The following is a 24,049-nucleotide window of genomic DNA, read 5'->3' on the forward strand; positions in this document are numbered from 1 at the left end:
TCCCCCCCCCCCCTCAGACAGAGATTTTCACCACAAATGTTCCTCGTTAAACAAAATACGCACCACACATTTTAAAAGCTCTTATGTTTTGCAGGACATTTTTTAGCAGAACAGAAACGCTAGAGCTATTTCTTTTTTTTTTCCTGAATCTTAGCACCTGTTGTTTTTTTTTTTTGTCGTTTTTTTTTTTAAAGACTTGAACTGTCTTTTGAGTAAAAACCTTCCTTACTTTCTAAAGTGACTTAACAGCAACAGCACTTTCCACTTTGTCTTAAAATGGCTTCTTACAAACGGCTTTTACCTTCTTTTAACGACTCCAAACTACATTTAAGACTGTTTGTGCTTAGCCCAGTTGTTGGTTGTTTGTATGATAAATCTCTCAAGTAGCCACTGGCCCCTCGATGTTGAAGCACACACATATTTCTATACATTTTCCTTACAAAAAAAAAAAAAAAATCACCTCAGATTCCATTCACGTCGATAAATCCTCGATGTAACAGTAAAGGAAAGTGCCTACACGCATTGAAGTCTCTTTTTTTCAGAATGAGCTGAACAAAATACACCTGCGAGATCATGATTTCCTCCCTGCACCTTTTCACCTTTTTTTAAAATCAATTAAAAACACTGTATGTCCTTATAAAATGCTCTATTTTTTTTTCCCCCACTCAGTCCATATTTTTAAATTCACAATAGATGATCAGCACCTCCCCGCTCCTCTGTGAGGTAAATCTGGAGCAGCAGAGCCAAGTCTTTAGTTTCTCCTTCAGTTTTCATTATTCATCTATCCGTCCTGTCGTGAGCCGTCATTCCCGCCATAATTTCTGAGTTTATTCTGCTGTGGGAGGGTGGGGGGTGGGGGGTAGCCGTGCAGGGTGAAGTATGACAGAGCCAAGGTGTCAATCACAGAAAAGTATATTATAGTGACTTTCAGATATTTTTCCCTGCCTCTGTCTCGTCTTTTTTGTCCCCGAAGAGGACAAAAAACCCCCCGCCCGTCCGATGCGACATGATAAAACAGTTATGTACTGATACCTGAGCCTGATCTGGCTATCATTCATGCATTCACTCATTCATTCATTCTTATGTTCATTTGCATTTCATGTGTTATTCTTTGTCCATGTCTCTCTCTCTGTTCCTCTCTCTCTCTCGTGTAGCACTCCTCCGTCAGATGTGTCCTTTCCCTATGTGACAGTAGTGGAGTTCTGCCCTCGGATGGCGCACCAGGCCATGAACACGTCCCTGCAGAGAAGAGAAAAAGATCAAAAGGAAAAAAGGTCATTTTCACTCTATTTTAGTCAATTGTTGAGATGTCATGTGCAGCATGTTGTAATGTCTGGACAAGATCCTGGAATTTAGATCATACAACTCAAATTTAGCAAGCGCAGGTTGTAATTATGCGCTATGAAGCACACAATCAAAACCTCCCGTCATTTTATGCCTTGCCAAGTTTCACCTTTGAATTGCTAAATAACTGCCAAGTTCATTAAAGGAAAACTACAGTTTTATTTCAACTTGGGTTTTATTTTATTGCCATCATTTCAATCTGTTAAGATAACACCATGTTTACCAAAATTACTGCTCATGGCACTAAAAAAAACAAGACAACAGATAAAAACAAGCAAACAGTTTTGCCAGATTAGCCACCACTTTATTTGGAGGCAAAGCTGAAAGTGAGCACACCTGTAATGTCATTAATCACCCGTCATTGCACAGGAAAAAACCTGTGAGTGTTCACAACAAGGGTGAGTACAGCAGGTCAAAGTAAGAGCAGAGTCTGTAAACTGTGACGGATGTTTACTTTTCACACTTTTTGGTAATAATTGTATCGTTCACCATCGTTTTCTCTCCCAAAGTAGCTTGACTAACCTGAAGGTTTGTTTAAAACTATGATAGTCTGACCGCTCGTGTTTGTTACCCAAAATAACATTGATGAATACAGTGTTATCATGGATATTGGAGCAGATCACTGACGAAACTTTAATGATAAAATCCAAGTTGTAATACACTGTAGTTTCCCTTTAAAGCTTCTGTACAACGTTCAAACAACACAGAAAACAAACTTGCAACTTCAGGAACTCACTGCCGCAGAGACAAACTAGCTGATAATCGTAACTGATCACCAAACAATCATAAAAACATGTGTAAAAACTCTCAGACCCTGGTTTGGTGTACATGTTGCTGCTTCAAAGTGTACAAACCTGCAGTGTGTGGCGACACACTCGTTGCTACAGTACTCCTTGTCCCAGTCTTTGCTCTCCACAGCAGGGTTGGTGCAGCCGGCGCGCACACAAATGTTCGGACTGGCGGCGGGGGTCACGCTGGGCCCGGGGGCGACGTTCACCTCGACCTCCATCTGACAGACGCAAAGCAAGACAGAAGACAAATATAAATAACTTAAACTTATCTAGACTTATCTAAACCTCACAGCAGTGTGAGATAAATTGTTTGTGTAGGTATCAACAGGTCAGAAATAAAATAAACTCGTCAGTGCTCTCTGGTGGTCAAATGATGTAATGGAGACACTAAACTACCTGAAACTTATCCATTTTATTTTCTGTACTTCAATGTATTGCTACTTATTGGCAGATATATACTATTATACTGATAAACTGCATCTGCAATAATAATAATAATTAATACCGGCCTATATATCATCCGATTCATGAGACAAGTCAGAATATTTGCACAAAACACAAGATGATATATGAAATGACAGTAAGAAAACTCTCATGTTGGCTATATCTGCTGCATGATCATGTAAATGTATTCAAATTGATATAAAAAGCTTTCAACTGTCCTGTAATATAGAAAATAATAATTCCCCAGCAGTTTATTTCAGATTTACTGATATTTTGATCAGGTTTTCCTCATTTTTGATTTTGTTTTGTCACTTAAACTTTAAGCGATCATGTTGAATTGCTTTCCAGCCATGACCTCACAACACCTCAGATTCCTGGTTCTTATTTCTTGTAGGTGAATGAAAACTTTGGCAGATTAACGTGTTGCTGATCTTACCCCTTCCTCCGCCACTTCTTCTCCTCCCGTCACCACAGCCGACGACTGTCCCACCTCCACCGTCAGAGCCGAGGAGGACACCGACGCGGGCGTGTCACCGGCCGACGTCACGATGATCGGCGTGCTGGAATCCGACTGGCGTGATGACGGGACCACCTTGATCTGCAGCGGCGGTGGAGCTGTGGCGGCAGCTGCGCCTCCGCCTCGAGGTTTGGCCTGCAGAGGAGGAGGGGCCTGGGCGTGCACCATCTGCTGCAGCCGTGGCGGCGGCGGGGTGCTCTGCATCTGCTGCAGCGGCGGTGGTTGCCGCGGCGACGAGGCGGGCGTTGCTGTGACCGATACGCCGCCGGAAGGCAGCGGCGTCTGCTTGATGATGATCTTGGTGACGGTGGGGGGGTTCGGGGGAGTGGTGACGGGTGGAGGTTGGGGTTTGATGGCGCCTGTGCGGGAGCGTGTGGTGACCTGAGGGAGGTCCAGAATGATGTTGGAGGTACAGATATTGGTGATGGTGTTCTCCTCGGGGTTGTAATGCTGGGACCGGGTGGCACGAGTGGCTGGGGTGTTGGCGGCCGCGGCGGTGATAGCAGAAGCCGGGGCTGGAGGAGGAGGCGACGGAGCTGTGTCCATGACTTCAATGGGGGCCTGAAGAGAGGAGGTTATGTTAGGTTAGAACACGTCATCCATCCGCCATATTAAATGGAATATAATCACACTTAATGAGGATGTTTTGATCCATTGTGGAAGTCTGATACGTTTACATGATGGTAAGTGAGTTTTACTGGTTTCTTTGGCGTCTTACTAATCTTAGCGATGCATCAGGGGAACCTTTAAGCTCAACTGAAATTGTTACTTAATTTACAATTAAAATAATATTTGCAAAGGGAGGACATCCGACGTAGAACTGTCAATATTCAGAACAAACTCACCGAAACACTCACCTGAGAGATCTGGCTGGCTCTGTACTCTGCCAGCGCTTTCAAGTAATCCTTCTTCGCCGCTTCGTTTTTCCTCTTGTAAACCTGCGAAAAAGGGAAAATTATGCGCTAGAAGACACTTATTCCTATCTGCTTTCATAGAGTTGGGTGAGTGACATCTCAACTCCCACAATGTAATACTTCCCCTGGCTGAAAACTCTCACATTTTTTTGTTGAGTAGTTGTGTTTTCAATGTTAAGGGTTCAAGGTTTTGTTCAATGACAAAGATCCTGCAGGATTTCAGTCATAAAAACGTTGTAAAATCTGTCATATTTCCTTTCCTGATGTGTATAATACTTACTTCAACTCAACTATCTGACTCTCATCAAGCAGCTGACCTCGTTGACTTTAAACTGTTGTCTACAACTACTCAAAGCCTTAATAAGAACGTTTCCAAATTCCAGGTTTTCCATGACCGTAGATGTTGTCTCGTACCTGTTTCTGCTCCTCCCCCAGACTGTCCCACATGGAGGCCACTATCTTAGAAACTTCTCCGAAAGTGGCGTTGGGATTTTGTCCCTTGATAGCTGCCTGCGTGTCCCTGAAGAACAAAGCGTAGGCTGACACGGGTTTCTGAGGCTCGTTGGGGTCTTTCTTCTTCTTCCCCTTTTTCCCCCCTCCTCCCGCTCCTCCCTTCCGTCCGACGACCGGAGAGACGCTGGAAGACGACGGGGCAGAGAGCGAAGACTCGGACAGAGAGGGATCGAGGGAGATGACTCCCGGAGAGACGGCCAGAGAGACCGGAGACTCCACCAGGACGCTCTGATGGGAGAGAAAAAGAGAGATGTTACAATTAGGAAAAACTTTTTTTTTTTTTACCCTGCTTTGCTGACAATTCTGACGAGACTTTCAAATTAATTGTTTTATTTAATGTAATAATGTCTTGAAAATCACCGGTTATGTATTTGAAATTCAGTTTAGTAATACCCAGAAAGTGTGTGTCACGCTTAATCAAACAGTGCGTCTTTGAAGCTCATATTAAAACGCTGACTCGATCAAGTTTCTTTGAGAAATGGAGATGTTAATACATGCTTTTATCTCATCATGTTTGGACTACTGTAGTTTTTACATGCCTTAATAAATCTTCCTTACACCACTTACAAACCGTCCAAAATGCTGCCGCTAGGCTCTTAACACGATCCGACAGATGGTCATATGTTACTCCTGTTTTAATCTCACTGCACTGACTTCCTGTTAATTTTAGAGTTCGTTTTAAAATTTTGGTGCTCACTTATAGAGCCCTACATGCCCTACCCTTTCAAAAAGCAGCTAAAAACCCATCTGTTCAGACAGGCATTTGGGTAGCATGTGGTCATTTTTCTCTTATGTCTGTTCTCCTTGTATATTTTATCTGATGTCTTTGTTTTATTTATTTTGATTTGATTGTATTTCATTTTATTTCTTTGACTGCAAAGCATTTCGTGACTGGTGTCTGTGAAAGGTGCAACATAAATAGTTTGCCTGCTTGCATATATCATGTCTGTATTTTCAGATCTGATTTATGACTCTGAGAATGAGAGATATATTTAGATATTCTTCTACAACATTAAATATTTGTGACTTACTAAGCATTAATCAAATATAAAATTAGAAAAAACATCAATTTAAACTACATGAATCAATCTGCTTCATTAAAACAGTGCAGTCTGAACATATTTGACCGACGTTAGCTTCTTCCAGGTAACATTAGCAATCAACCAAACAAATATTACTACTGTGTGTTCACGTAGGACCTTATCGCTTATAGAAAGAAGTCGACCATGTAAATAGCTTTTCGGGGTCTGTAAGTCTCACCCTTCTGAAGTCATCCATGTCATCATCCTGGAGCGAGCTGGTGGGCGACGCCGTGGCTGACAGAGGGTTTTCAGGCGACTGTGGGCGTTGTAGTATGTTCCCGCCTCCTAACCCGAGCCCCAGTTGAGCGCTGAGCTCTGACTGGTCGATAGTGGTGAGCTGGTTGGACCCCAGCAAGCCTTGGCTCATGTCACCCAGCGGGACGTCTATGGTCACTGGGGATGAGCTGCTGAACTGAGAACCGATGGGATGGCCGAGATCCTGAGGAAAGAGAGACGACAGGAGCACAGAAGACAAGCGTATTAAACTGATGTCTAACGTTGAGATAATTTCAGACACCTAAAATATCTTCAAGTCCTCACCATTCCCAGTGAGGACCCCAACAGAGCACTTCCTCCCGACTGGTTGATGACTCCCAGACTGAGGTGCTCCAGTCCCTGTGAGGGGTTGTTGACGAAAGTGGAGGCGAAGGAAGGGTCATCCCCTTCCACCACGGCGTTCCCGGGTACCACCACGCTGTCGGAGGGGCCGGTGTCCGACAGCTCCCCGAAATGGGACACCACATCGGACACGGTGAGGGCCGAGTCCGGGTCCAGAGAGATGGGAGGGATCTCGAACTCCTCATCGCCAAGGCTGGGGGTGTGGAAGGTCTGGAGAGCAGGTGGGACGAAAAGAGGCGATTGATTGCGAGATGATTGGAAAAAAAAAAAAATAGTAGAAAGTGAGAGCAGGAAGGGATGAGAGGATAAAAAAAAGAAAACAAGTGAGTGAGAAACATTTTGACAAAGATGGAAACAGAATGAGAAGATGAGAGGAAAGAGGATTACTGTCGTTAATTAAAGCTTTCTTAAATGCCAAAGCAGTGATATTATACAGAGGGAGGACTTGGAGGACAAAAGCTCATCAAAAGACAAACATTCAAAGCAATTTCTAACATTTGAAAAGCTGAGATATCTTCTTGATATTCTGGGTTTTAAATCAGGTGTTGAAAATTTGCTTTTTCCACATTCAGCGTCCAGGTCATGCACCAAAAAAAAAAAAAAAAACGGAAAACAGCTTGAAGCTCAAAACTGTATTTTTCAATAGCATGCTATTGCTGATAGCTGGACTGTGCGGTTAAAGGATGAACAGTAGGCAGCAGATAGTGACAAACACTGGTGATTAAAATATTACTGAGGAGTATGTGCTCAAAACAAGACTATCTCTGTAGATTTAACTGTTTTACACTGAATGTTCACAGGATCTCGCTGCATTGTGTTCGACTCGGCTTTAATGTCCAATGGAAACGTTTCTTTAAAGTTCACCTTAATAATATAGTTTCATTTTACCTCCATTTTTCCAAATTTTAAATTAATTAATACATGTTTGCAGCTCATTTAGATGTTGTGACAGAAGCCATATGACGACAAACTTTTTGTGCTTCTAACTTTCTCTATGATCGCCAATTCTAAATGTCAATATAACCGTATATCTCACATCACAGCTCATTAACCTGGATTTATGTTTATTTTGTGCGATAATGTAAACATCATAAAATGATTTTATCAGCAGCTCAGCGGGTTGGTAATGACTGCTGGTCAATACGAACCAAAAATCAAATTTCACTTGTTCCGTTGTCTGACAACAGAAACAGAAAAATATGTAAATTGTGAATTTGGCTGCATTAAAACAGTATTTATGATCTCAGAGAGCACTTTTAATGAACAATAGTCAAAAATAAATTAAACGCAGCCAATTACCAAAAATTACTGGCATTTATGGATGTTTAAAATTGAATTTCACACTTAAGGGACGCAAGTAGCTCTGGCAATAAATACCCCCCGGCCCATAAAGATAACTGACCGGGGAAAAGAGTAAGCCGTGCGTGAGATGCTGTGGTCATTGAGCCGGTGGACACTCACACACAGGCTACAATGGCGTCGGATCATCTCCCGACAGCCATGACGAAGCCAGAACACTACGCAGGCGGATCCTGTGTACATTGGCCCTAAGACAAAACTAGGTAGGTAGTGATTATGGACTTCTGTTGCTCTTACAGCACTATTCTCACTATTTATCCAACATTGTTGTCAGAGTCACTAAATTTGTGGTGTTTTGTTGGTGCTGAGGGGAGGTTTCATCCTTTTTCTGTCATAATTACAAAACAGCAGCAACAAATGTAGATTTTTTTTTACTAGACAAAAAGTTGGCCTCAAACTTGACTGCCTGCAGCTGCCTTACAGTAAAAGCTTTCACTTCCTCCCTTTATTTGACTAAAACTTTGGATGAGTCAGTTTTGCAGGTTCAGTTTGTAGTTTAATGATTCCCTCTATGTGAAAAGCTCCTTTCCCAAACGACATTTCTGAATTTATTTGGCAGGTGTCTAACAAAAACAAAGGATTTATGAAATAGTTCATACTCCACCAGTGGATCCAGCGAGGCTGAAGAGGTCAATGGGTTTAGTGGCACACTAAAAAATGTGAGTATGTCAGTAAGCGCATGTTTAAATAGATTACAAATGTCATGTGTTATATTTGTAGCTTTAACTATGACAGTAAACTGGTTTTCTATGTATTCATGGAGCTGACATTAAATGGTTCATACATACAGTACATATCTCATCATATAAAATGTATGAAAACTGCAAATTATGTAATATTAACTAAATAAAATTGCCACCTGCTAGGTAATACTTTATAGATAAAGTTGAAAGGTGGTTGTATGTTGTTATTGCTGATTTAAACAGTGGTGTGTGAGCCTGATAAGCTCCAGTTCGTGCCTCATGTGTTACCATTACATCCAAGTCACAGAGCTAAGTAGAGCTGCAACGATAAGTCGATTAGTCAATTGATAGAAAATTAAATCAGCTCTTTTTCAAGCAAATGTGCCAAAAACTCTCTGGTTCAAGCTTCTTACATGTGAGGATTTGCTGTTTTTCTTCCAACATATAAAAATCTTTGGGTTGTGGATTGTTGGTCAGACAAAACAAGTGAGTTGAAGAGAGGACTCTAAATCCTGTGAATGGCATTTGTTCATTTTTTTAAACATTTCACAGACGAAATGATTAATCAAAGATGTAATTGTCAGATTGATCAATGATAAATCTCTGGCTATCTTTGAAAAAAACTCACGTGGTCATTTACCAAACACCTCAGACTCTTCTAACCATCTGCGCTTTAGAAAATATTCTGACTGCTGCACAGTAACAAAAGATTCAGACAGACAGAAGTGAAGTGATAGTGGTGCTTTGGTAGCAATAGAGAGGAAGCATCACGCCTAATAGTCAATTTCACCCCGCCATCGCTGGGAGGAGTTGAATAGTTGTATGGCCTGGGGGACAAAAGACTTCCTCAGTCTGTCTGTTGAGCAGGACTTAGACAGCAGTCTGCCGCTGAAAATACTCCTCTGCCCAGTGAATGTGCTGCTGTGCAGAGGGTGGCGGGCATTATCCATGATGGACAAGTTTATTTAGGGTCCTTCTCTCTGCCACTGACATAAGGGGAATCCAGCTCCGTGCCAACCACACAGCCAGCTCTCCTCACCAGCCTGTCCAGCCACATAGCGTCCCTCTTCTTAGTGCTGCCTCCCTGGCACACCACAGCGAAGAAGAGACCGCTGGCGACATCAAACTGGTAAAAACATCAACAGGAGTTTCCTATAGGTGTTGAAGGACCCCAGCATCCTCAGGAAATAGTCCGGTCCAGTCTATCGTGCAGTGGCAGCAGCCAGGTACTTAGAGGTCCTGACCACCTCCACGTAGACCAGTTGCAGATGGGGCCTACGCCTCTGGAAGTCCACCACCATCTCTTTGGTCTTGGAGGAGTTCAGCTACAAATGGTTTGACCTGCACCATGTCACAAAGTCCTCCACCAGGCTCCTGTACTCAGAAGTGCATTGCTGCCTCCCGCCGGTTAAAAACAACAAAAATAACAACACATTTGGTCTCTGCAAATGGAAATGATGTATGTGTTTATTTACATAAAGAGCGGGGAAGTGAGATCCGAGTGGTCACTTGAGACGCATGTTAATGCCAGGTGTGAACAGGGCCTCAGTAGGAGGATCTAGATGGTGTTGAAGGGACTGGGAAAAAAAAAATCAAAGAATATGATCCTCACAGCGCCGCTCCCCTTGTCCAGGTGAGCCTTGCGTAGCAGATAGAGGATGGCATCCTCCACACCCACCTTCTCCTGGTAAGCAAACTGCAGCGGGTCCAGCACCTTCTGTAGAACTGGGATGAGACTTGATGTCTTCCACAGTACAGGGACCCTCCTCAGTCGCAGGTTCAGGTTGAAAACATATTGAAGGGGCTCCTCCACTCCGACAGCACAGGCCTTAAGCGTTCTTGGGAACACCCTGTCCAGGCCAGCTGCCTCGCTAGGACGGAGTCTCCTCAGCTCTCCTCTGACTTGATTTGCGGCATTGACTGTATATAAATACGGACGTCATGACAGCTCCCCGAAAGTGAAGCCAAAATATCTCGATCGCCCCCTGGTGGCTGGCTGCAGTAGAGGTCATGAGTCCTGTTCCAAAGATGGTTTCGATCATTTTAGGTAGTTCCTGTCACACTGGTGTTTGTTCAAGCGCTCATTTTTCTGTTGAGTTTGTTTCAAATCCGTCAGACGGCTGAGGGGGCGTGTCCCACAGGCCGTCATCCTGCCGCCTGACTCTACTGTGCAGACTCTGGCTCCGAATGACGTCACAAAAGCAAGATGGCAGCCCCCAGAAAATAGCGGCAGGAAGTGGAGACGTGTCGTCCATCTCTATAAACAGTAAATAATCTGCAGTGATGGTGAAGGTGGTGGTGGTGATGGAGGGGAGGAGGGGGGGGGGTTACATTGTCCGTGATAGCAGGCTGGGGGAGGCGTACATATGAGGCTGATGGGGGGAGGAGAGGGGGTGAGAACTGGACAGGCATCAACAGCTGGTGGGGGAGGTGATGGGGGTCATAACTGGGCAGGCTGTAGCAGCAGGAGCAGGACTATCAAACCTGTTGCAGAAGTGGTTGAACTGGTTTGCTCTCACTACATCCCCCTGCTGATGGTTTTCATACCGTCCCAGACCCCCCCCTCGTGCTGTTTTCTTACAACTTCTGCGCTACCTTCCTTCTGTCTGACTCCTTTGCCTCTCTTTTGTGTAAATAATGTATCTCCTTGCTCATTTTTTTATGAGAAAAACTTTAATTTTGGTCCAAACTGTACAAATTCAGCGAGAACATATGTTAGGTATCACCAGTTATCATCTTCAGCATTTCCGCTGATAAGTCACACAAATCCTGACTCATCTCGTTATCCATTTAATTAGTAGATGACCAGTTAAACCGCTGAGGTCCGGACCCCCCCAAAGGGGTCACAGGATAAATCTGAGAGGTCACAAGACGATTAACAAGATAAAAAAAAAGCAGACTTTTATTCTAATTCTGGACAATTGTACCTATTTAAGTCTCTACAAATAAAACAATCTAACACAGTAAGATTAAGTCTTTGGTGGTTGAATCCATTTGCCCCAAGTAGCTTTGTTTTAAGCTGCCTCCTTTATTACCTATAAGACATCTGCTGTGTGAAACAGCGTCTTTGCATTTCTTCCCCTTAAGCTGTATGTTGTAATCTGTTATTAAAATCTTTAAAAGTGTACTAACTTTTTATGGCGTTCGAGGAGGTGGTCCGTCTCTGCTATAAAACACACGGTGGGAGACCCTGACTTTTGTTTGGATTAGGAAATTGGAGTCGCAACTCCTGAAACTGGTTAAGAATCTTTTAATCAAATATTTTTCTCATCCACATGGTTAGAAGAGTGCTTGAGGATTTTATCAGTGAAGATCACCAGATGTTTTACCTGTCAGACAAACGAATGCTTAGCTCTGTGACTCCGATGTAGACGTAATACTTAAGAGGCAAACATTCGGGCAAGTGTCTGAGGTGATGTGACTCTGACTTTAAGCCCCGAGCGTGTGTCCACAAGAGAGGGCTCCGTGACAATAAATAAAAACCTGTCTGAGAGAAATTTCACGCCACATAAATTCAAAGACGTAAGAAGGAGGCTTACCTCTGAGGAGGAGAGGAAAGGATGGCCGGACCCAGAAATTGTCAGGTAGCTGTCACTGCCTCCAGGGAACTGAAACATTCAGGTGTACAAGTTAGAAAAAGTGAAGGTTTTGTTGTGGGGCTCCTGGTTATTCTAATACTGTTGTTGTAATCCAAAACTTGACAAAAGACAGTCAACAGTGGGGCAACAAACGCCACACTTTACTGAAACCAAGCAACCTGATAATTAGTGCCAATTAGAGCAACTGAAAAACACTATGATGCGTTTAGTGGCAGCCTTTATTTAGATGACATATTGACCTCCTATGCAAATTATGTTTGTATGAAGGCGTGTTGACATTTGCCCCATTCATTTAGAAAAAAGGAGTCACCTTGTTGTCATGGTCAAATCCATTGAAAGACTGCGGATCCAAGAACTCTGGATCACCGTCGTGCTGCCCGGTACCGTCCGTTAGATCCGAGTAAAAATTCAGGTCCATCTTTTCAACTGGGCCTCATATGTTAAGCAATGAGGGGCCCCCCTTTCTTCAATTCAACAAGATGTTACGCAATAAAACCGAAATTTCCAAGCTTTACCTCTGTTTTCAAAACGTGTGGCAACGTTAACGTCGTTTCGTATATGGTTAGCGAGTAAACGGGAACCCCAAAATACTGAGTGAAGATTAGCTGAATTGAAATTGAGAAGTTGACAGCTTTTTTGCACAGATGTTGGGCTAGCTCACACGACTAAAGCAGAGCATGTGTACGAGAGCAGCCGTGCCAAAAATAACCTGCCTGCTGGCTGGCTGGCTGCCCGAGGTAACGTGGCTGTTACCCGGTCTTGCTGACTGGTCTCACCACGGTTTAGCTTTAGCTGGCTTTGACGCAAGGCTGCGGTACTCTTCACTTCACGACCGACCCGGCGCCCGTTTGTCTGTCGGTCCACAAACGTCTCACTCAGTCAACGGCCGCGGCGAACAAACGGACGCGGCTAACGCTCCACAAATTTAACTGTTTGATCGTTAAAGCTGCTCGACAGGTGTGAAAAACCAACATAACCGCTTCAGCCAAGGTGCCTGTGAGGGGAGGACTAACCAAAGCCCCGTTCTGGCCCGGCTCAGGCTGCTCAATGGATCCCGACACACGGATTGGATCGATATTTTTGTTTCCTAGGACGGCGAAGTCATGACCCGCCTTACTCCACGTCTGATTGGTTTACCGTGATGTTCTTAGCCTAACCCTAACCAATGTCACGCCTCGTGCCTAAACCTAACCAATCCGGCCAACGAAGGCAACGAGTACTAGCCAATCGGAGGCAGAATAGGGCGGGTCGTGACTTCGTCATCCTAGGAAAAAAATAATTTGCCAACGGGAGAAGGGAAGGAGGCGGCTGTCAAGCGAAACCATGACAACCCCGGATATTGGGCGAAACAAGTTTCAAAATAACCTCTCGTCTCTAACTTACTATTTTTAACACATTCAAGCAGTGTGTGAAATGCAAGTGACTTTCTGTAAATGTTATTAAATCTTTGAGCATTTTTATTATAAAAATAAAAACATGAGGGATGTAATTTTAAGCGATTTTCTTAATCGATAATCGGCCGCATTAACAATCGATTATCGATTAATCATTAACAATTTATGAATTACGGTGGACATATTTTTCCATCATTAAAAGAGTAACAGCAAATACTTGTAACGTTGTCCAGCAAACATCTACACAACATTTTCAGTTACACCGCATGTCCCTCATCTTCTGTGTTATCGGTTAATACAGTTTTTAAATCGCTTAAATTATTAACAGCAATTAATCGATAATCAATGAATCATTGACATCCCTAAAAAATATATTGCAATTAAACCTTTTATGGCATTTCAATGCAATTTGCTCCGCCTCTGCGTACTTGAAACGTCCAATAAAACATGTGAACGTGAACTAATTCATAATGTATACAAAAAGTCTCGATCTCTTGTATCGTGCCTAACTTTTGTGGATCATAACATATCAGGTATGGAATTAATCTGCAGACGCTCCTGTTCAAGATGAGAACAAACTTTTCTGTGGATGTCAGTTTTTGAGCCACAGCAAAGGCCAAAATGCGGCCTGCAGATTACCAGAAATACCCCAACTGGCCGGTTAAGAGGAGTCAATGACGGTATGAAACGTGTTATAAAATAGGTTTTTCAACAATTGTGAATCACTGCAACCACGAGAGGTCCTTGAGCATACAGTCATACATGTGCACAAAAAATATTAGGCTGATAGGTCCAGTAGTATGCAGGATTAGCTGTGGACAGATACACACACACACACACACACACACACACACACACACACAACCAAATACATGATCTCCTCTAGGCTTACACCTAGTAGAGATAAATAAATAGACCAATTAAAAACGCAACCGAGCTTCTTCTTGTCAAGCTACTTGGATCTAGTGGCTGAAGTTATGTCTATTCTGGTTTGGAGGTACCGTCCACAGCACCAGGACCCCCCTGATTGTCACACTGCATTCAAGAGTGATAAAACAAGGCGCTGAGGTCGCATTGATTAGGGTTCCTGCTCACATTCTGGGTGACGAAAGAGTGGACAAAATAGCCAAACAAGCAATTAGAGTAAAGGAAAGGAAACAGAGACATCATCATCCATCCAAACCCTCAAAATCAGAGGTAAAGGGTGTTGTGTGGAAGAAGATCAATGAAGAGTGGCAACAGCACTGGGATCAGGAGATAAGGGGGAGACAATTGATTCAAAATAGAGTGAGGAAACAGAGGAGGGGGTAATAATAACTAGATTAAGAATAGGACACAGCGATCTATACAGCATACTTAATATTAGAGGGAAGCACCCAACCGGTCTTTGTGAGCATTGTCAATTACTATTAACTCATTAAAATACAGTTTCAGATTTTTTTTTGCTTATGAAAACAGAAAAAAGGGCAATTTCACTGCTTTTTCCCCCATCCAGATTAAAAAAAACACTATACTTAGACTTGTCAAATCTTAATAATAATAATCTGAGTTTTAACGAGTCTCTGGGGTCTCCTTATTAATCTAGTCCAGATTTGACAAGTCTAAGTATAGTGGTTTTTGATCTGGATCTGTTTTAATGGGGTGTGTATGGGGGGAAAGCCGTGAAATCGCCCTTTTTTAATGTAATTATAAACAAAATATAGGTTTTCAATATCTGAAAGTGGGTTTAAACAGCGTCAAGGCTTTCTCTGCGATGTCTAACACCTTTTTTCACAAGTGTAAAATGGTGAAAAAACGGAGAATTAGCCGCTAAATCTATATTTTTTTATGTTTCCCTTAAATGTTCCCTTGACTACGAGTCGGAAGCTAACTTCAGCCTCAATTCTTGAGCTTACTTCGTACATTTTTTAGAGATTAAGTTTGTTAACCTCTGAGAAAAGCCCAATAATTAATCTTTTCGTGCAGATATTTAACGATAATAAGCTACTTAACAGCCGGTAGCGGAAGAGACTTCGCATTAGCGCCGCGTTTTGATTATTTGATTAACACAATTTTTAAGCCTCAAACCCAGGTGTGCCGGATTAACCGTCTCTATAGGGGACACAGGTGAGGTGAAGTTAAATTAATCGATTTAATTCAAGGGTTATAAATGTCTAAATGTCTCAGGTCCGCTCTTAACGTCATTGTTGTGTTTGTGACAACCAAACATCGTGTTTTGTTGCAGTTAATCATCACATATGAAGACAGTTCAAGGTGATTCTTTTATTGAGTCTAATACCAGCTACTCTTACCTCCATGCTCACCCTCGAAAACCTGATTAATGTTTTGTTTTTAATTCCACTTTTGCTAGTGAACTTCGCCCAGAATTGATTTCCTCAAATATATCACAACATGGCACCGGCTTCCGGATTGTACGTACAAGTGGAAGTGACCTCATCACGCAAAAACAAAGGGGACGTTGGCGTGGCAAAATAAAAGGTGGTGAACGTTTACATTTAAGGACATAAAATTTAGCATTCAGAATAAACAGAGGTAGAAGAAATATTCAGATCCTTCACTTAAGTAAAAGTACCAATACAGCAAAGTAAAAAATACTACATTACAAGTAAAAGTCCTGCATGAAAAATCCTGCTTAAGTAAAAGTACATAAGTATTATGAGCTTGATGTAGTTAAAGTATTGCAGTAAAAGTAGTGGTTTGGTCCCTCTGACTGATACATTATATATGACATCATTAGATTATTAATACTGAAGCATCAGTGTTAGAGCAGCATGTTACTGTTGTAGCTGCTGGATGTGGAGCTAGTTTCAACTACTTTATATACAGTTAGCTAGTTTAGTCCAGTGGTTCCCAACCTAGGGGTTGGGCCCCTCCAAAGGGTCAACAGATAAATCTGAGGGGTCGTGAGATGATTAATGGGAGAGGAAAGAAGAAAAAACAAAGTTCTGATAAACAAATCTGTTTTCAGTTTTTTGGACTTTTTCTCTAATCTTTGATTTTTGGTGAAATATTGGATCATTTGAACATTTTTTAAAATGAAAGCATGTGAGAAGTTTAGAGGGAAAAATCACTATTTGGTGGAGCTGTTAACAACTCATAGACATCTGAAATGTGACCCCGACTACACACTGCTTTTTGTAAGACATCAAAAGCCAAAAAGGTTGGATACCACTGGTTTAATCTCTAACAATGTGTTGTATTTTATAAGCTTGTTATATTATCCATTGTGTCAAATCTTCGTCTGAAAAATAACTAAAGCTAAAGTACAATATTTCCCTCTGAAATGTAGTAGAGTTGAAGTATAAAGTAGCATCAAATGGAAATACTCAAGTAAAGTGTCTCAAAATTGTGTTTACATACAGTGCTTGTGTAAATGTACTTCGTGAATATTTGCTGCTTTTCACAGTTTTATATCATATGAATATTTTTGGACATTTGGACTTTTGGTCTAACAAGACTTTTTGTTAGTTGCAGCCCTGTAGCTGCTAAATACGATCAAAATTAAGTTAAAACATTCACCAGGTCCAGCTTCTGAGATGTGAGAATTTAATGCTTTTCTCCGTTTCATATGATTATAAATTGAATATCTTTGGGTTTTGGACTGTTGGTTGTATAAAATAAGTGATGAGACGTCACCTTCTCTGGGAAATGGTGCATGCTTAAGTTCTGACATATTTTATATTACACAATTAACTAAAAAGTAATTGACAGATTAATTGTAAATTGAATTGAAAATGAAAATAATCATAATTCTTCAGCACTTTCAAAAAAAAGTGAGTAAAGCTCTATTGTCTAAATTTCAGGGCTGCATCAGTTATTGATCAATCTGTCAAATATTGTTTTGACTAATCATTTGGTATTTTAAGTGAAAATCATCCATTACATAAGGAGACATCTTCATGTTTTTCCCAACCAACAGACAAAAACCCAAAAATATTACATTTACAACAATATAACACAAAAAAGCAGTGATTCTGAGAAACTCTTTTTGCGTTTTTACCTGATAAATTACTTATATTATTAATTTGTATATCAAAATTATTTCTTTCGGTCATTTTTGTTTGAGTACAGTGAAATTTTAGAGAAATGTTTCTTTCTAATAAGTGTTAATTATTTCTTCATTTTCCAATACTTCAGACATTGAAATGTATTAATGCTTGTTTTTCTTCTGTACTTAACTATTGAGAAAAACACACCTCCCTGTCAAAAGGTAAATAAAACTAAGCATCTTCATTATGAATTCTTTAAAAAAAAAGTACCAATATCAGTCATACAACAGACTTTCTGTCAATATAATGTGATGGAACAAAAAGATCTTACAACTTTTGTTTCAAAATTGCTTTATTTATTCCCGTATTTTTTCAAGCAAAGTTTTTTGTGATTCCTTTTTATATTAATGTAATTAAAAAAAGATAAAACTTGGGATCTTTTTTTGTCTTTATGTACAAGCAAGAAAAACAAATGTTTAGGAAATAACAATGAACATAAAAGAATCCCTGCACAGTAACACTTTAAAAAAAAAAAAAGAAAAAAAAAGAAAGAACAAAGCATTAAGAGTGGAATCAAACACCTCTAGTTTACAGCTCCTTAACTTTAGCAACAAGCTTTCATTCACACACACACACACACTTTCATACATAAACACACACACACAGACAGCAGGGTGTCAGCAGGTTTAGTTTAGATGTACGGTGAGGTGGAGAGTTTGAGGGCACAAGCTCACACAACACAGAGCAGCCAATATTCTCATTAGAAGGAATGAAAAACCTCATACTGGTGTCAGATGAACACATGTATCCTTCACACACACACACACACACACACACACACACACACACACACACACACACACACACACACACACACACACACACACACTTCTTCTCTCCACATGACAGCGAGAAATAACACATTTTTTTTGACAGCATGCAGTGCAGTGGTCCTCTCCACGATGGTCCGGTGTGTCCTAAACTCTGTGAAATTAGTCAACAATACTGTTCACGCTCTCTAAAAGGCCGTCACGACGTTCACCCACATAGTTCGACCTCGCTTCTTCAACACTACGCTAACATATTAAACACATGCAGTCCCAATGTGGGGCCAGTTTATGGCGTGACACAGAGAAGACGTCTGATATTTACCTCGGCGAACGTTTCATTTTTGTTTTCCTGGGATCTTAAGTTGACATCAAGAAATCCATAAAATGTGAAGACGGTGACGTCTTTTTATTTATTAAAGTCATCGTTCTGTTCACATCACATGGCTGACAACACGAAGCAGCAGAGCAGACTGCTGGTGTTTGATGATGAAGATATGCATCACTTTGTAATTGTAAATCGTTTGTTTTCATCAGATCAATGAGTAGCAGGAGTATGGAAGCCCATTTCTGCCAGAAAAAGAAAAAAAAAAAAAATCAAAGAAATTATTAAAATAAAAATGTTCATGACAGTTAAAAATCGAGATAAGTCAAATTCTGACTTCTCATTTAACTAATTTTATGAAAAGAAAAATATTCAGAAAGCAAAATTTTGACTAATTTTCTGAGAAATTATCACTTGTCAAGTCAGTTTTGACTGATATGAGATTGAGTCAAAATTCAGAGATAAAAAGATGTCTCATAATTTTGACTTATCAAAGTTTTGACTATCTCAACTTTTTGATTTATCTCATAGTTTTGTCTTTCTACCTCATACATTTAACTAATCTTGACTGACCACGAGCATTTTTATTTCATTATGATCAACTTTCCATCTATTTTTTTTCTTTTTCTGGCAGAAACGGGCTTCCATACTAGAGAGCAGATTTAGAGAAATAGCAACAAATTAAGACAAATGTAAATGATTTTGAAAATAATTCAGTGTCAGTCCACTTTTGAACTTCACTGAGGATGAAACACATTCTGTGGTTTGTGTAAATACTACTGGATATCGTGGATATGAAGAGAAAAAAAAGACCACTATTGATACGCAGTTGATTGATAACCGTCTCTTTCATCTCCTTGTTACACTTTCAAGTAAGGAGACATTTTCCTTAAAAAGGACTAGTGTGTAAGATTTAGAGGGATCTATTGGCAGAACTGGAATATAATATTCATAAGTATGTTTTCATCAGCGTATAATCACCTGAAAATAAGAACTGTTTTGTTTTCGTTACCTTAGAATGAGCCCTTTATATCTACAGTAGCCCAGAACGGACAAACCAAATACTGACTCTAGAGAGGGTCTTTTGCGGCAGGTTGTAATCTGCAGCTTCACCACTAGATGTCACTAAACGCTACACACTGTTCCTTTAAATGTACCACGAAACAAGTTTAAAACTTTCTTTACTTCCGTGTTACTTTTCCAGTTTTTATGTAGGATTGGAATAAAATTAATTGTCTTCAAGAGGGAAAAAAAAAAAAAAGAAAACTCAACAAAAAAAAAAAAACACTCGATTCAGACATTCAGGCGACACTCAGAACACTCATATCCGCTTCCAAAATACATTATGTACAAAAAGCAACCCTGAGTCTCGTCAGTGGAACGACTGCTCTGTTCTGGGACGCTTCACAGCTTCTTGCGCTCTACGTTTGATTTTTTTGATTTTTAATTTTCTCATCCAGTGGTCCACCGCCCAAACGCACTCGCTCGTTAACACAACGCTGGTCCCTTCTCCAACAAACCCCCAAGTTCCTTCAGGTGGACGACTTTCATACAAACAAACACACACACACACACACACACAAACACAATTAATCACTCATTTTTTTTTGCTCATTCATGGAATTGAGTTGGCATTTCTGTAGCTCGACATAAGTAGAACGGAAACCCCTGTCATGACAGAAAAGTGTAGAGATGAAAGGAAAAGGGCGTGTGGGGCGTGTTTGGGCATGACGACTGACGCTGCAGCCAATGACTGTCTCTCTCTCTCTTTCTCTCTCTCTATTGGGCCCACGCCCACTCCTCCCCACCCCCCAGAGCTCACAGGCCCCACCATCTCTCCCCCCCCTCTGCGTGATTGGCTGCTTTCTTTAAAAAGCTGGCTTCCTCCATTTGTCCAATCAGGAGTAGATGGTGATGACTTCACTTCCTCCACCTCTGACCAACAGGACTCGCTCCAATCCTTCTGTTAGAACCTCAAGGAACTCCATGTCTGGGCGACAAGTCAAGGAATGAAAATGTGTGCAAGAAAAATCTGTCTCACTGTTCATATGGGCACCTGACTGTTGTTTTAAGACTGGACCTATCCTTTAAAACATAACATACAGACAACTTGAAGTGTATTAAAAACCAGTTGAAAGTAGCAATTCCCAATATACAACAGTAGTCTCAACAGAGATAAAAACTTATTTAAAAGTGAATTTACTGAAAACTCTAGACGTCATCGAGTGACCTGATCCTCCAGAAGTTCAGATGCTTTAAATGCATTTTTAAAAACATCACATCATCAAGAAGCCTCTGCATTAATTATTGAGTTTTATCTTCTGCAAATGGGATCATTTCAGTGAGGCTAATTTCTTCTATTTACTGTACTTGTAGAAGTGATCTGCAATGTTACAGTACTTGTTTCAACAAAAATCTATGAACTGTGAAGCGAAGAGAGATAGATGAAAATACCACTACTCATGTCTGAGCACTAAATATGGAGCTAATAGTCAAGCATGTAACACCTCGTAAAACCACAACTTGTCATTTTACACCTCCACTTTTGTACAGATTAAACAAACGAAATATGACGTGTTAATTAGTGAGCTTTAAAAGTGCTGGTAGGCCGATTTTGTTACCTTTTCAGGCTGTTTCCCCCCATTTCCAGTGTTTATGCTAAGCTAACGGTCTCCTAGCAAAATCATAAAAGCAAATAAACATATTTCCCAAATTGTCAAACTACTTCTTTAAGAGAAACAACATTTTATGACTGATGAAGATAGATGATGTGCAACCCTGCAGTGTGAAGGATACAGTTCTCGTCTCCTTCTGTGTTCCTGGGGGGTCCCGGCATGTTGAGCAGGACCACCCGGGCATCATGGGATTTGTTGACAATGACCTCATTAAGCTTGACAGCGGTGTGCATCCGCCTGACGTTGGAGTGGTCCCTGCAGGAAGAAAGTTATGTTTAACAACCTGTCTGTTTGCTGTGAGATATCTTCCCCCCCTCCGTGTGATTAATTTTATTCCCACTCACGGCCTGATGCTGAGCATGTCTCTGAAGCCTTCGGGTGTGGAGCAGCCGGAGTGCGTGGCCCGGTACTGCGAGGTCTTCTCTTTGGTCCAGGTCATCTGAACGCGGCGGTGGTGCTCGGAGCTGCCGGCGCCGCTGCTCGCCACCCTGTCCCGCTCTCCGCCGTCCGTGTCGTCGTCGTCGTCCGAGCCGATGCTCGTCAGGCGCAGCATGGAGTTCCGGTCCTTCACTAGCTGAGCCTGATTCAGTAGCACACACACACACATATACATGTTCCTTCTCATCTCAACGCTATTTTAACTTCTTTCTACTCTATTTCGATGCCTCTCTCTTCTACACTGCTTCTCTCCCTTCCCCGACTCTCTATCTCATTGTACCTGTCTGTCTGTGTTTCCTTTGCAGGTGTTTGAGGTGTGGGCTCCGGCGCGGCTGTACCTGGGGGAAAGATACACCTACAGACAACACACGGTCACCTGACTTACTAACACAAAACAACAACAAAAACGGCTGCATCTACTCTAGCCGAAGCGCTGCAGGGAGACTACAGGGGACACGACGGCGGCGTTAGTGCTGAGTTTCCTGAACACACAGCGAGACCTGAGTCAAAAGGCGTCTGAAAAATGTATTAAATTTGGAGAAAGAGGCAGTTTTGACTCAGGTCACCATGTATTAACTTTTACTGGACAACTCAAAAACTATTAATATATATTAATATTAATAATACTATATTAATTGAATCCTTCAGATGAAATAGTACTGATTTTCATCGATTAAATACTCAGTTTGAGTGTCATAAATGTGAGATCTGACACTTTTATGATCTTTTTTTGTTTGCCTCCTTCACCAGGAAGCTCAAAGATCATGATCAGCTACATAAAAGCATCCTCTAGTATCAGTAGGGACTCATTGCTTTGGTCAACAACACTTCTCCCTTCTCATTATGCTAATCTGATCACTAATAATTCATGATACTGGTCTTATATTTGGTAGATTTATTTTGTCTTTTCCTGAAGGATTCATTCGTACATGTGGAAGCTCAGAGGTCTTCACTGATTTATCAAGAAAACCTCTTTGCTTTAACTTTATGTCCAGGATTATTAACTATGACTAATCTGCTCTACTTGACACAGCTGCTGCTTTACTACTTGCTGTGAAACCAGTAAACTTACATCATCAAAACTCCAGCGTACCCTCTAAGGAAACCAGTGGCAAAAGGAGATTTACATTTCATAAGGTTAATATTAAAGCCGAACGGGAGATGCTGTTGTTTTAGTGCTGCGTTGTTACCTCGTGTCCTCGGTGTATTGTATCTTTCCTCATGTCCTAAATATTCAGCATTTTTGTTTTATTTTCCTTTTCCTGTGAGGTTTCTTGCTACATAAAAAACCAACTCTAACAGTCTGTTTTATGTGGAAAACATGGAAGAAAATAATGATCCCAAAGTCGATGTTCATGGACCCTTTTAAGAGCAGATTTTCTTCACTTTGTTCAAAACTGGGAAGCTTCTGATCCGTCATTTCTCAGTTGAGTTAATGATTCAGACTTGGTTCAACTCGCTCCGGATAAACCTTAAATCCTCCGGCTAAAGACTGATCTTCACCACAACAAACATCAAAGCATGCGATAGTGTGAATTCAGCAAATTTTATGCACCTTTCCCTACTTTTCCACAGGGCGCCTCTCTCTTCTTAACTCGCACATAAAAAAGGTGTAACTTTGATTTTAAAATCCCACGTTCATGTGTGTAAGTGTGCACAAACTTTCTCTTGTTCCCTCTCGTACACATGCGAGTAGAAAGAGCTTGATTGTGCAAAATGTTTGCTTTATATTTGCCCAAAACAATATGTGAAATGTAACTGACTTTAAATTACATTTCACATATTATCGTAGCAATTTAATCTGAGACAACGAACAACATTTAAACATTATACAAGATAGAAAATGAGCTTTTCTAAACAATCAACAAGAAAATAAATAAATACATAGTCACAAACTCTTTTAATCAACAGGTGAAACTGTACAAATATCTGTAACCTTCTGTGTCTTTTAACTGTCATCATTTATATTTGAACCAACTCATGAACTTAAATCTGACCATAACCTCTGACCTCACCTGAGACCTTGTAGCTCCACCTGCCTCTGGCCTACTTTCACTGCTGCTGCTACCAGGATTTCCCTGATAAAATGATGCACGACATTCACAGACAGATCAGACGAGTGCGTTATGGCTGACATTACAACTGCTGTTCATGATAATAATGACTCATGACACTGCTGACGAGTCGTTTAAAATCGACTCGGGATCCACTGCCAGGACGGCATTTGAGTTTGTTTAAAACTACAGGTGGAGATAATTCAGTGACCCCTTAATATATGTGCCCACACTCTTTTACGTTGCTGCAAACATGCACTGTAATCTTTTAGTCTGACGTAAACTCACCTCTCTGTCTCGGTCTGACTTAGACAGTCGCATCTGTCTGAGCATCTGAGACCGCTGCTCCATCATCAGGGTCCTTTCATAGGTGTACGCGCTGATATCGCTGTCGTGCTTGAGGGGCGGAGAAAGACGCGTTCAGAGAAGAACAGACAAGATTCTCGAAAGATCGTCTTAATAATATAAATAAAACTCCCCCCC

The 24,049-nt window shown here is 41.2% G+C and overlaps 2 protein-coding genes and 1 long non-coding RNA gene across 10 annotated transcripts in view; 1 reads left to right on the forward strand and 2 right to left on the reverse strand.

Moving 5' to 3' along the window:
* Positions 1 to 5: 5 nt before the first annotated feature.
* tox4b (TOX high mobility group box family member 4 b) lies at positions 6 to 15,642 on the reverse strand. Of its 4 annotated transcripts, none has more exons than XM_042402352.1 (10): positions 15,550 to 15,642; positions 11,805 to 11,873; positions 8,182 to 8,232; positions 6,146 to 6,433; positions 5,784 to 6,044; positions 4,425 to 4,751; positions 3,954 to 4,034; positions 3,016 to 3,657; positions 2,199 to 2,353; positions 6 to 1,239 (listed from the first exon to the last, which is right to left on the reverse strand). In XM_042402352.1, exons 1-10 carry the CDS (start codon positions 15,553 to 15,555, stop codon positions 1,182 to 1,184), a joined length of 1,938 nt encoding a protein of 645 aa, XP_042258286.1. In that variant the 5' UTR covers positions 15,556 to 15,642; the 3' UTR covers positions 6 to 1,181. The 4 variants fall into 4 exon arrangements, with proteins under 4 accessions (XP_042258286.1, XP_042258284.1, XP_042258287.1 ...); XM_042402350.1 differs by lacking the exon at positions 15,550 to 15,642 and adding an exon at positions 12,175 to 12,903; XM_042402353.1 differs by lacking the exon at positions 8,182 to 8,232.
* On the forward strand, positions 13,032 to 22,023 carry LOC121890084. Of its 3 annotated transcripts, XR_006093679.1 has the most exons (4): positions 13,032 to 15,364; positions 15,483 to 15,511; positions 15,609 to 15,736; positions 20,215 to 20,302. It is a non-coding gene; the product is annotated as an uncharacterized LOC121890084 (long non-coding RNA). The 3 variants fall into 3 exon arrangements; XR_006093680.1 differs by lacking the exon at positions 20,215 to 20,302 and adding an exon at positions 21,818 to 22,023 and having other exon boundaries at positions 13,032 to 15,511; XR_006093678.1 differs by having other exon boundaries at positions 13,032 to 15,511.
* LOC121890082 (solute carrier family 12 member 6-like) overlaps positions 20,216 to 24,049 on the reverse strand; it is a 25,934-nt gene continuing 22,100 nt past the window's right edge. For 2 of the 3 annotated variants that reach the window (XM_042402348.1, XM_042402347.1), the window contains 5 exons: positions 23,855 to 23,962; positions 23,528 to 23,590; positions 21,419 to 21,654; positions 21,196 to 21,329; positions 20,216 to 20,389 (listed from right to left, as the gene is read on the reverse strand). In XM_042402348.1, coding sequence (XP_042258282.1) covers positions 20,298 to 20,389; positions 21,196 to 21,329; positions 21,419 to 21,654; positions 23,528 to 23,590; positions 23,855 to 23,962 — 633 coding nt within the window. In that variant the 3' untranslated portion in view covers positions 20,216 to 20,297. The remainder of the gene's footprint in view (positions 20,390 to 21,195; positions 21,330 to 21,418; positions 21,655 to 23,527; positions 23,591 to 23,854; positions 23,963 to 24,049) is intronic. The other variant, XM_042402349.1, reaches the window with a different exon arrangement.

Source organism: Thunnus maccoyii, chromosome 22 (assembly GCF_910596095.1).
Source record: "Thunnus maccoyii chromosome 22, fThuMac1.1, whole genome shotgun sequence".
Classification (NCBI taxonomy): domain Eukaryota; kingdom Metazoa; phylum Chordata; class Actinopteri; order Scombriformes; family Scombridae; genus Thunnus; species Thunnus maccoyii.